This window comes from Thunnus maccoyii, chromosome 17, assembly GCF_910596095.1.
Source record: "Thunnus maccoyii chromosome 17, fThuMac1.1, whole genome shotgun sequence".
Classification (NCBI taxonomy): domain Eukaryota; kingdom Metazoa; phylum Chordata; class Actinopteri; order Scombriformes; family Scombridae; genus Thunnus; species Thunnus maccoyii.
Window position 1 is genome coordinate 27,200,634 of NC_056549.1, and position 12,237 is coordinate 27,212,870.

A 12,237-nucleotide genomic window follows, 5' to 3' on the forward strand; every position below is an offset into this window, starting at 1 on the left:
GAGTTGCATAGCGAGGTTTTTTCTTGGGCAGGCCAATGACTTCTTGGAGTCTTCACTGGTTGCTTGGCCTCATGGTGACCAAGAAATAGTTCCAGCACATAACTCCCTGTAGAACGACAACTTGTCATTTTTACATGTTGGCCTGTATTATGAACAAAGCTAGATTAGCTGTTTCCTCCTGTCTTTAAGCTAAGCTATGTTAATCACTTGCTGGCTCTAGCTTCATTTTTTTAGCAAACTGACATGACAGTGGTTTTGACATGACAGTGGTTCTAATTGCTGGCAAGAAAGTGAATATGTGTATTTCCCAAATTGTTGAACTATTCCTTGAAAGCAGTAAGGTCACAACTGTTCTCTTAGTGTTGTCAAAAGGCGTTCTGTTGGGGAATCCCATACAGTAAGTTGGTGTATGTAAATGAGGCGGGTTGACAATAAGTGGGTACATGAAAAATTTAACTTGCAATATGTCATCACAAAATAACTTAGAATTTACATCAGTGTTTGCCTTTGAATTTAATGTTCATATTGGTATTTTAGCCATTTAATATCCTCTCATGGTATTCTGCAGGTATGACCCGGGCCTGAACCCCAAGCCTCCATCAGATTTTGGAACATCCCAGCTGCACCACTTTGAGGACTGGGGTGTAGTGACCTATGGCAGCGCTTTACCTGCAGACACCAACCGCTCCTTTCTCTCTTTCAAGTCGGGGAAGCTGGGGGGACGCGCCATTTTTGACATTGTTCACAAGAATAAGTACAAAGAGTGGATCAAGGGGTGGAGGAACTTCAATGCTGGCCATGAGCACCCTGACCAGAACACTTTCACCTTTGCGCCCAATGGTGTCCCATTCATCACAGAGGCACTATATGGACCCAAGTACACTTTGCTGAACAATGCGGTGTTGTTCAGCTCGGTCCTCTCAGGGAGTTGCTTTAAGCCGTGGGCTGGCCAGGTGACGGAGGCCTGTGACTCCAAGTGGTTGAAGTACAAGGTGGGGCTGGCGGCTGATGCCCAGGGCAGAGTAGAAGCTGCCATGGAGAGACAGGGAATGGTCTTCATCCGTGGGGAGGGACATTCCGCTTATAATCCAGAGCTAAAGATCCGAAACTTTCAGAGGAACCTGCTGCTCCTTCACCCACAGCTCCTGCTTCTGGTGGACCACATCCACCTGGATCCAGACAGCCCAACCAGGGCCATGAGTGCCTTCTTTCACAACACAGAGCTGCCATTCCAGGACACAAAAGTAGATGGTGTTCATGGAGCGTTTGTATCACATGGTGAGGACAAGTATAAGATGTTCTGGATGGATGACACAGGCTACAGCAGCAGAGGGATGTTAGGTTACTGGAATTACCCTCGAGGGTACCCGTATAATGGCTCCAATTATGTAAACGTCACAATGCCACTAAGGTACCCTCACACCCGGGTGGCCTACATTTTCTTTGGACCAGGTGTGGATGTGCAGAGCTTCAGCCTGCGTGGCGATGACCAGCGGGTGGATATTTACCTAGCCACCAAGGACCACACCTACACTATCTACCTACTCACCGGAGAGGTCACCAGCAAGCCTCTGTTTGCCATGGTGCTGCTGGATCACAAGAAGATCGTATTCGAGAAGGCGGCAGCTGTGATGGAGAGCTCGCTGGAGGAAGTAGAGGAATACGTCAACGTGATGGAGGACAACCTCCAGCATGTCAAGCCTGTCTTCCAGCAGATGGAGAGACACATCCTGGGACGGGTTCTCAACACCGCCAGCTTCCGTAAGACTGCAGAGCGCCTCCTCCAATTCTCTGACAAAAAGAATACAGAGGAGGTCATCGAGAAGATGTTCGCCATGTCCAAGAAACAGGGCAAGGGTAAGGCGGGGAAGAAAGTGAACCTCGGGGAGAAGCTTTCTGAGAGTCTACCTGACATTTTTGCACAGATTGAGGTGAGTGAAAAGAAGGAGAGACAGAGGACTTCAAAGCGTGTATATGAGGACAGTCCAGAGGAGGGAGATGCAGACTCGCGGGCCTTTATGGATTATGCAGACGGCCGCAAAAACAGAAAGGGGGGCTTTGTGAAGGGCCGCAAATTCAAGGAGGTTCACATGGTGGCCACGGCAGGGAGCGAGGGTCTGTCCAGCACAGCCTCTTACATAAGGCTGTTCCTTCTCCTCAACACTGCCACCTTCTTTTTGCTACTGGCTGTGTTACTGACTCGCTTCCAGAGGGGTCGAAGCTTACACACCCAGAGATGTTTCTACACCATCCTCCTGATTGACTGCTTCATCTTACTGTACCTCTACTCTTCCTGCTCTCACACACAGTGTTAACATCATGGATGTGTGAGGGGTCGTCCAACTACAGATCGACTGACCTGTTGTTCATGGTGAACAAAATGCACCCCACACCTCAGTCTGAGCCAGATCTTCCTCTGACAGAGTAATTAGGGCCACTGTTGAGGAACAGAAATAGATGTTTTGGGGAATAAAGTTGTAATATTTTGAGAATAATGTCATAATTGTACAAGAAAAAGTTGTAATAATCTGAGTTTTTTAATAGTCATATGTAGTCTGTCAGATTTTTACTGTAACAGTTACAAAAATCCTGTAACATGATGTTGCTAGAGATAGCAGGTGATAAGCTTAAGGACTTTTTCTTGTAATATTTCAACAGTTTTTCTTGAAACTTCAACTTTATTTGCATAACATTGTTACTTTTTCTGCCAAATAATGTGACTTTATTCTCAAAATCTTAGATTTCAATAGATCTCATTCCAACAGTGGCCCTAATACTTCTAAGATCTACCTTATGGGTGTTCACAAAAAAAAACTGATTCCAAATAGGAATTGCTGAGATGAAACCAGACCACCTCTGATCTAATAAGCTTCTGTGGAGCTTTAGAACTGAGTCTGTGTGAAGTTTGTCCTTTGTAGCATTCAGAGGTCCTGCCTTGTATCAAAGATCTCAAGGTTAGCCACTATAATTCAGTCACCACATCTGTACTTGAGATTTGTCTTGTCTACATAGTTCATAGAAATACATTTAAATGTATATATGTGAAAGCAAGATATATTTTTATGGTCTCTTTTTTTTACCATTTGTAAATAAAATTACTACATGCATAGGTGTGCAGTCGTGTGTTGTCTCTAGTGATTGTGTGAACTAAAAAAATGTTGGTAAAATATATGTATTATGCAGTGGCCAAGAGAGCGCCACACACCCCTACAACACAAGCAAAACACAAGCAAATGAAGAAGAGATCTTCATCACTTTGATAACACATACATCACATTCAGAGAAAAAACTCTGAAACTATACAGTATAAAACTAGCAAATTATGCACATTTATAAAACACAAGCTAATTTTTCATGTTTCCCAATTTAACAGCAAATATTTAGCTTAAAGAAATACACAGAAAATACACACAGACACACAGCAAGTCGTACAGAACAGAACAAAACTGTGGTGAGTTCTTTATTTGCTTGTGTTGTCTGTATTTGCAGTGTGTAGTCATATTGTGTTCCTCAAAACTCACTTGTGTTTTACATAAATGCAGCATTTTTTTCTACTCGCCACTTATGTGTTGTCAAAGTAGTGCAGAGATGTTTTCTTTATTTGCAAGTTTTTTTTTCCTGAGAGATAAGGCTGATATTTTCTATTTTTTTATTTTCTTATTGTCAAAAGATCCCATGAAAACAGTCTTAATACTTCCTGACTGCCCTGGATGTGGCTCTCAGCCCAAAGCCCAATTATTTGTACTGAACATATATATAAATGTTTTACAACAGCTCACAAATATGTAGTTTCACTTTTTAAAGGCTCAGTAATTTCCTAGAACAGCTGGGTACTATAGTTTTGAACAAATGTTACTCTAACAAGAAATAGTGCATTTGATAGGGACTATTTTCAGGGGCGGATGAATCCACATTTTGTGCTCTAGTGAATATTTCTGGCAGCAGGACGGTGTGTGTGGGATTGAGTCTAAATAAGGAAGGAACAGGTCACCCAGTGCAACAGCGTGGCTCACTGATGTGTTTCTAATAGTTTTTGAACAACAATGGAGCTCAATGGCACAGAGGGATACAACATATCATCATGTACATCAATTAATTGTTGGTTTTGGTCTGCATATGGGATTTGTTGGCAATGTGAGAAACATGGAATATTACCAGACTTTTCCTTCAGGTTGTAGTGTGTTGCATTATCTTAGCCACTGAGGTATAGTAAATAAATGTATACTACAATAAGATAACATGGTTATCAAGCACAACTCAGCCATCAGTCAGTACTCATACTGGCATAACTGTATTGCTTTATTACATATAAACATTAACCTTGTTCTGATGAGCACCTGATAGTAAAAGAAATCCTTTGCATTAAATCTACATTAGACAATATGTTGTCCAAATGTACAAGAAGATAGTAGCAGCGCAGCTTTTGTTGTTTAAGCAGAGATTGATTGCTAAGCAGTTTTCATTTTCTCACTGACAAACACACATCTTGTTGCAGCTCTGCTAGTCAACATGTCTCCTCTTCACCCTCTAAGCTTCACATGCATCAACGTGCCTCGGAGCCACTTATAAATGAGAGCTGCTAAATCCACAGCCTCCAGTCCACACAGTAAATAACACTGGATAGAAACGATAAACAGTCATCAAAAATATTCCCATGCAAAGAAGCAGTCAGAGATCAGTACTGTATCATATCATCCACTGAATAAAATCATTTTCACAGCACTTTGTTGTTTATTTTTCATATTTTGATTTGAAAGAAAAAAAAAAATCTCCTCTCTGTACACTCTTCTGAGTTGTCTTTTGAGGGAAGCCTGCTCTGTGCAGAGTTGATGTAACTGAGAAGCATCATTGGCTGGCCTTTTGTTGACTTTGCAACTTTCATCAGCTCCTAACTCAGGAGTCGTACACTAGTAAGTGGGTGAAATGAAACGAATATCCTTCCATTCCTCTCCTCACAAAAATGCTGTGGGTTGTTTTGTTATGATTGAGCAGATGATCACTTCCAGATGTGCTCCATATGGCTTCCCTTATATAAAACATGACCTTTGTTGCCTGGCCTGCACTAAACGCTTGATAACTGCTTCATTTACTTTGTCTTTGTACGCAAATTAAACCTCAATGTGACAAAAAGGCTTTGTTTGTATTTGAAACCAGCACTGATAAAAACTGAACCTCAGAAAGAGACCAAACACTTTTTTACGTCGAGGCCTCTTCGAGGGTTTTAGGATAAGAAATGCTGCCATCTGCTGGCAGTAAACTTCTCATCTTGTTTTGAATTTTTCTAGATACTGTGCATGCTCCACTTGGAGAAATCTCTTTTATTATGAAGTCACTATCCAAATATATTTTTTCAATGATCACCTCTGAAGCAAATAAATAAGATTTAAATATTCAGATTAAATGGTATCCCTGTATCAATATTTATTAACACTGTTTAACACAGTGAAGCTAATTTAAAGATATTTTGTGACCTTGTTAAGTTTAATTTAAACAACTTGTTACATTGAATTTTAAATTTGAATTTAAATTTTGAGTAAAATCTAAATGTCTAAAGTAGGTTATAACTGGAAGACAGAACTCTTGATTTTTGATTGCTGGCAAAGTCTTTCATTTCCATTCACAAACATTGTGTCAAATCTCTTAATTCAATTCCAAGTCTACTTCAACATGTCTGCATCTTGATTTTATTTATATGTTTTCTTTCCTTTTCATTCTAAAAACTAAATTTTTCCTTGATAAGTTAATATCATTTGTTTTGTTTTTTTTAAGATATGTGCATGGTGATTTTAATATGAAATGAAAATAATTTAATAAATAAAAAGATAACATTTTAGAAATCACTATTATTAATTAATGAGGAAGAGGGAATAGTACTTTTAAGCTTTTTAACAAGATAACCTAATGATTTTTTTTGGGGGGGGGGGGGGCATATCAGATGCAAATTATTTTTTCAAAATAGAGTATTTTATACACTTCTGGAAGGGGATCTTTAATTATATAACCATGTTTACTGCTCTCTATCATTTTGCTCTCACCAATAATTCTATATTTTGTATATTTTGCACAACTGCTATTTAAATACTGTTGTCAGTTTATCTGCTGTTAACTTTACAACCGTGTTTACCCTTTTGCTCTTTATCAGTAATTTTATTTGTTATTGTTTTATTGTTGGCTCTTCCATTCACAGATATAGATTTTGTAAATATTACCTTAGCTTTTATAATTTCTTGTACTTGTATTGTGCACTGTCTGGGAGTTTGACACATCATTTCACTCTACGTATTTGTGTGCATGTGACCAATATTACATCTATTTTTCCCCATCAGATTAAAAAAACCCTTCCGGCCACATGGTGTCGCTGTTTATTTCTATGTTCGCTTATTAGTGGTCAAACGAACCTTCTCGCTCGCCGTGGACAGTTTGAATAACCTTTATTGATACCGGTGTGAGGAGTGATAGTGAAACATGGGGGCTCGGGTCGCGCGTATGTTCAGAAATGTCAACATAGAGAACAGAGTACACCGAGAAATCTCAAAGGAGAAGCCGCGAGCAGCGCCCCGACACGCCGGCAGCACTGAGGGTGAGTGGCTCACAGCTCCGCTAACAACAATAATAACTTGTGTAACCGTCTCCTCTGAGGTCATGCCCACCGGGCTGGTTTCTCTGACTCACACTGACGAATGAAGCTTTCCAGATTAATCTCAAGAACAATGTCCCTATTAACGAGCATGTTGTGTGTTTCAGCGGCGGGAACGGCGGATTCGGTCCACCAGAAGAACGACCCGCTGCTCGCACTCCTCAAGACCGTGTATGTGGAGTCCACAGACCCGGCAGCAGCAGCAGCAGAGGTCAGGCTGAGACCCCGACGCTGTCCGTTCCTATTACAGCCATCTTAAATATCATCTGATAAGAATTACATTGGGAAGTTCTCTGTTCTAAACAATTAATGGTCATTTGGGGGTGGGGTAGGTGGTGGTGGTGGTGGTGGTGGTGGGTGGGGGGAGGGCGGGGGTGACGTGTAGGCTTCAGTATGATGAAGCAAAACTAACCTGATGTTTCCCACTACTCCTAATGAACTAAGTAGATGTAATTAACAGTAGCTCATGTGTTGAAGAATATGCAGTGCCAGTCAAAAGTTAAGACACACCTACTCATTCATTGTTTTTTCTTTACTGTTACTATTTGCTATATTGTAGGACAATACTGAAGACATCAAAATTATAAAATAACATATAGAATCATGTAATAAACAAAAAAAGTGTTACGTAAACCATAATATGTTTCATATTTTAGACTCCTCAAAGTAGCCACTGTTTGCCTTGATGACAGCTTTGCTCACTCTTGGCCTTTTGGAGAAATATGAAAGATATTTTTGATGTCTTCAATGTTTTTCTACAATGTAGAAAATAGAATCTTTTCACAGACTGAAAGACTTTATGCCAAGGAGACACTTTATTATATCCCTTTAAACATATTATAATGTTTCCTTTAGTTTATCTATCTATACAGTTTTTTCAGAACTTTTAGAGTCAACAATGAACCACCAGTGAGAGCGGAACAGGATGTATTTGTGTGTCTGAGGTCTTTCAGATAAACAGGAAATGATTGTTATGGGATATGTTGTAATTCCCTGTTGTTAACACTACACTCTAAATGATTGTCTCCAGAACACTGGAGGACGGTCATGTAACAGTTTCCTGCTCTTGGTCTCTTCTAGTCATGCTAGTGAAAGATCCCTGATGCCCTGCAGCCTGTTTATCATCTCATGTTGTCTTTAGTCATGCTGGTTCACCACTTTGGTCCAGACTAAAATATCTTTAGCAACTATTGTTGGATATTCATTCATTCAGTACAGTATCTCAACATCTACATGAAAGATCGGCACAAAATTGGGTACAGACATTCATGATTACTGGAAGATTTCATGTAACATCAGGTCAAAATTTCAATTTGTCCAATACTTACCAAGACTGTAGTTTTGCTAGCTTGATTCTCTACTTTCTGAAAATGATAGTTCAGATATTTATTGGAACCAAAGTCAGCGTAACTCTCCCCATAAATCCTCATATTCTTTTGATAGATTCATTCTATTCTGCTTAATGTCTTGAATGGGCTTGATTAGTGAGTTTTTAATTAATTTTTTAGATGTTTACAGTATTTTTGTCAGGACATTTAGCAGCCTCGCTAGGAACATAAGAGAGCATTTATAGTTGTGACACCGTGACTATGATCTTATCCAGTAGTTAATTAGACACCATTCTCTAGACCAAAGTATTGGTTGGCTCCATATTTCATAGACATAGTGTGGTCTTTGTCTAACTCTCTTCCCGATTGAAGTGTGAAGTGCTGTTAAGTATTGTAGACTCATTTTCTTACTCGATGTTGTCCTTCTCACAGGCATCCAAGGAGGTGACAGTGGGGAAAGAAGCGGAGCGCAGGCCTCTGAGATACAGCATGCCAGGTGACCTGTACGGCGTGGTGGAGCTCACAGACGTTCCTAAAGGCAAACTGACAATCGCAGAGGCTCTGAAGGCCCTCAGCAGCTACCAGCGTCAACCTCAGACATGGACGCCGGAAAAGATCGCTCAAGAATATTGTCTGGATCTGAAAGACACAAAGGCTCTTCTGCAGTTCTTTATGCCCTTCCAGGTTCAGATCATTCCGCCCAAGACTGACAGTGCCAAACAGATAAAGGCTTCTTAGGACTGGATTCATGGTGATTATTAACACCTGATTTATTTATGTATGTCAATAAAGTGCATTGGGAGAGTGACTTGATAGAAACTGATAAGCAGAGTTTCTCAAGCTTTGATATTTAACAAACAAAGAAAAATGAAAACAATACAATGATTAATACATACAAATATTTAAAGTTGCAATATATGACATTCATCCACTAGATGTCGCACTATAGCACCAACATCTCAGACCAAAACAAACGCGAAAGAAAGCCGACAACTGACGAAACTCAGATCAAACTGTCAGACTAGGCAGAGCTGATCAAATATAGATCAAGATTCTGTTAATGCATTGCTTATTTCTCACCTCAAATGCTTTCAGAAACATATTTTAGTGTACTGTTGAGCTGTAATTTGGGAAAGTTTGTGATGCGGCTGCCATCTTGGCAATGGACGTGGAGGACATGGAGGAACTCACATGTACCAACATGCAGGCGTGGCCGGTGTGGCTACCAGAACAGAGAACAGAGAAGCTCGGACAACAACACACACAGAGACAGTGTGACTTCATTCACTGCTCAGGTCACCATTACTTCACTATATCTTTACATAGCAAACAGTTGTTGGTTGACATCCAGTGAGGCTCAATGTCATTTATTGAACCTTTAAATAATCTTTAAATATAGTTTCTTTATAAAGTCTTCCTCCTTGCCGGGAATAGAATACAAAAGTATTCATACTCAGATTCTCATGAGATTTTTGGGGATGTTAAAACAAGTCCAGAGGTCAAAACAAAGGTTGAGAAACCCTGTTTTAAAGGAATAGTTGGGAAATGCATATTTTTGCTTTCTTTCTTGTGACATGATTAGCCTAGCGTAGCATAAAACCTGGAAGCAGGGGGAAACAGCTTAAGTAGCTCCGTCCAAAGTTACTAAATACACCTAGCAACACCTCCAAAGCTCACTGAGTAATATGCCGTGTCTCATTTCTTGAGTTTGTACACCAAGAGAAATATAAAATTGACAATATGTAGTTTTAGGAGGAAGCTGTGGTGCTGCACAGAAGCACTGGGTGGATGGATAAGCTGTGGTTTGTCAAGAAATAGTTCCAGCACATAAATACAAAAATGTTGTTTTTACATTTTTAGTACAGATACATCATGTTAATTAGTAGTGAGGGGTTTTCGCTTCCAGTCTTTATGCTAAGCTAGGCTAACCATGTCCAGAACTATTCCTTAATGTTATAGAAGACTATAGACTATTGTATGAATATATATCCAGTGAAGGTATACACAATATATAGCCAGCTTCTCCAAGTTAAATCAGTAAACAAATCTTTGTGTGAAGCTGTTTCATCAGTCACTCATTCAGCTGGGCTGCTCTATTTTAATATTTGGGTGTCTTCCGTGTTTGTGAGTGTAAATCTGTTAAGCTAACAACATGCAGGCAAAGTCTTCTTTTGAAAACAGAGCACCTTACAATGTCTAGATGGCTCCACTCAAGGCTCACACCAAAACTTCTGATAGATATTCTGCTTTGGGTTTTTGATAAAGTTGGAAAATAAGCTGGTAGTTAAAAACCGATGACTTCGTTTTGTTCAATAAAATAATCTCTACAAATCAATGTAGCTTTGGTAACAAAAAAAATCTCAGGCTTCATCAACAAAGACAGTGACATGCAATTGAAAGCTCTAAAAAAACTTTTTTTCAAAGCATTATTTTTTCAAGTCGAGGTCGAGAATGACTTCATACTCAGTATAGATTTGACATATTTCAGCTGCACAGACAATTCATAGAAATAGAAAGCTAACATTTAATAGCTTGATAAAGTCACAGTTGAGATAATGGTTGTAATTGATGTTGAACAAATTTGTTGTCTGCATAAATTGAAAAAACTTGTGAAAAAGCGCTGTACAAGGAGACACTGGTTCATACTTTCAAACTAAGAACACAAGGAAGTAATTGCTGCATGAAGCTAAAGTTAAACATCACTGTCTTTCACACATTAAGAGCCTTTTGTCAACAACAGCTTACAGATAGAAATATATACTTCTGTTATTTAACTGGCTGGCATTTGTCAATGAACGCAAGGGGTTTAAATGTCATTAATTTGGGAGTTTGAAAATGCATTTATTAATGTGTTTTAAGAGGCATCCTGTGAAAAAACTGACTTGATAGAACAAATCAGACAGAGCTTTGAAGTTCTGATGGCAACCCTAGATTTGCGAAAACTCTCAGGAGATTTGTAAGGAAGTTGTAACTTCAACCCACACCATGTTTCACATGATCATTTTAACCCAAACCATGATCTTTTCCTAACCCTAACCAGACCTTAATCACAGGGTTGTCACATCATAAAACAGCGGGACAAGAATATTTTTGAAGTGGCTTAAGAGAGTCGTGCAAATCTAGGGTTACCATTTTGGCAAACTACCATTTCCAAGCTCAAGAATGAACGTTCAAGCTCAACATGAGCTTTTGTCGATGATAAGAATGAAGTTGTGATACTTGAACTTGAATTTGCTGCATATACGCACACTTTTTACAATAAATTATTAAAGATTATTTTGTCTTTAATGTTATTTCAGGTGTTGCATCTGATGTTTACAGATGCAGTTGCATGTGTTCTGTAAACGAGCACCTTCAGTCTGAACTTTTACTTTTCCACTGTGATCAACGTGGTGATGCAATCATTAAAATAACTGTCATAGCTTAACCACACGTAAAGCACACAGTAATAATTTTGATAACACTGAGGTTACTCCCCCCCCCCCCCCCCCCAACACACATGCACGTGCCCCAAAAGGCACTTCCTCCAATAAAGTCACGACCCCTTTGCCTGGTTTGTAGTTCCTATTGGATGACGCTGGAAAGGGGGTGTAAAAGTGCACTTTTGCCCGTGTAACTGGCTTCTGTGGGTGTCAGTTCTCACCGAATACAAAGCTGCGTCAAAGTAGCCACAGAGAGCGCGAATGCTGCCGGAAGCTGTACTATTCTGCCTTCAGAATAATGTACATGTTATAAAAATAAAAACTACGGTACTGTATTACAAAGAGTTGTGACATTATGATATTAGATAGAATTATTAACTGTAGGCAGGCTATAGAAAAATATTTAGGAAATATGCCTATTGATGTGTGTGGGATGTTTCTGGTAAACATTTTTGTTTCATAGTAAGAGTTAACTGCACTTGGTGACCATATACTCTCTGATATCTAAACTCATACTTTCACTGATACATGTGTGGAGAATAGTGTTTTATCTTTTGTAAGACAAGTAGCCTGCCCATGCACTGTTACAGTAATCTGGATGATGTCAGAATCATCTTTATTGGCCAAGTATGTTTACACATACAAAGAATTTGACTCTGGTTTATTGGCTCTCAATGTACTTACACAGAATAACAAAACAACAATCTTCAGAAATATACACAAGGATTGATAATATACAGGTGAAACCGTTTCTGTGAACTGTAAACAGGTGACAAATAGTGCAAAGAAGTGAAGAGTGCTGAGATGAATATTAAATGGTAAAAAAAAGAGACATGTTTATTCACATATA

The 12,237-nt window shown here is 39.3% G+C and overlaps 2 protein-coding genes across 3 annotated transcripts in view; both read left to right on the forward strand.

The window, feature by feature from the left end:
• Nucleotides 1-5,483, forward strand: part of dse (dermatan sulfate epimerase) — a 30,322-nt gene extending 24,839 nt beyond the window's left edge. For both annotated transcript variants that reach the window (XM_042390773.1, XM_042390772.1), the window contains exon 6: nucleotides 569-5,483. In XM_042390773.1, coding sequence (XP_042246707.1) covers nucleotides 569-2,315 — 1,747 coding nt within the window. In that variant the 3' untranslated portion in view covers nucleotides 2,316-5,483. The remainder of the gene's footprint in view (nucleotides 1-568) is intronic.
• A 910-nt stretch (nucleotides 5,484-6,393) lies between these two features.
• On the forward strand, nucleotides 6,394-8,773 carry ndufaf4 (NADH:ubiquinone oxidoreductase complex assembly factor 4). The gene is made up of 3 exons (XM_042390556.1): nucleotides 6,394-6,580; nucleotides 6,745-6,848; nucleotides 8,398-8,773. The coding sequence occupies exons 1-3, from the start codon at nucleotides 6,466-6,468 to the stop codon at nucleotides 8,701-8,703; spliced, it is 525 nt and encodes a 174-aa protein (XP_042246490.1). The 5' UTR covers nucleotides 6,394-6,465; the 3' UTR covers nucleotides 8,704-8,773.
• Nucleotides 8,774-12,237: the final 3,464 nt, after the last annotated feature.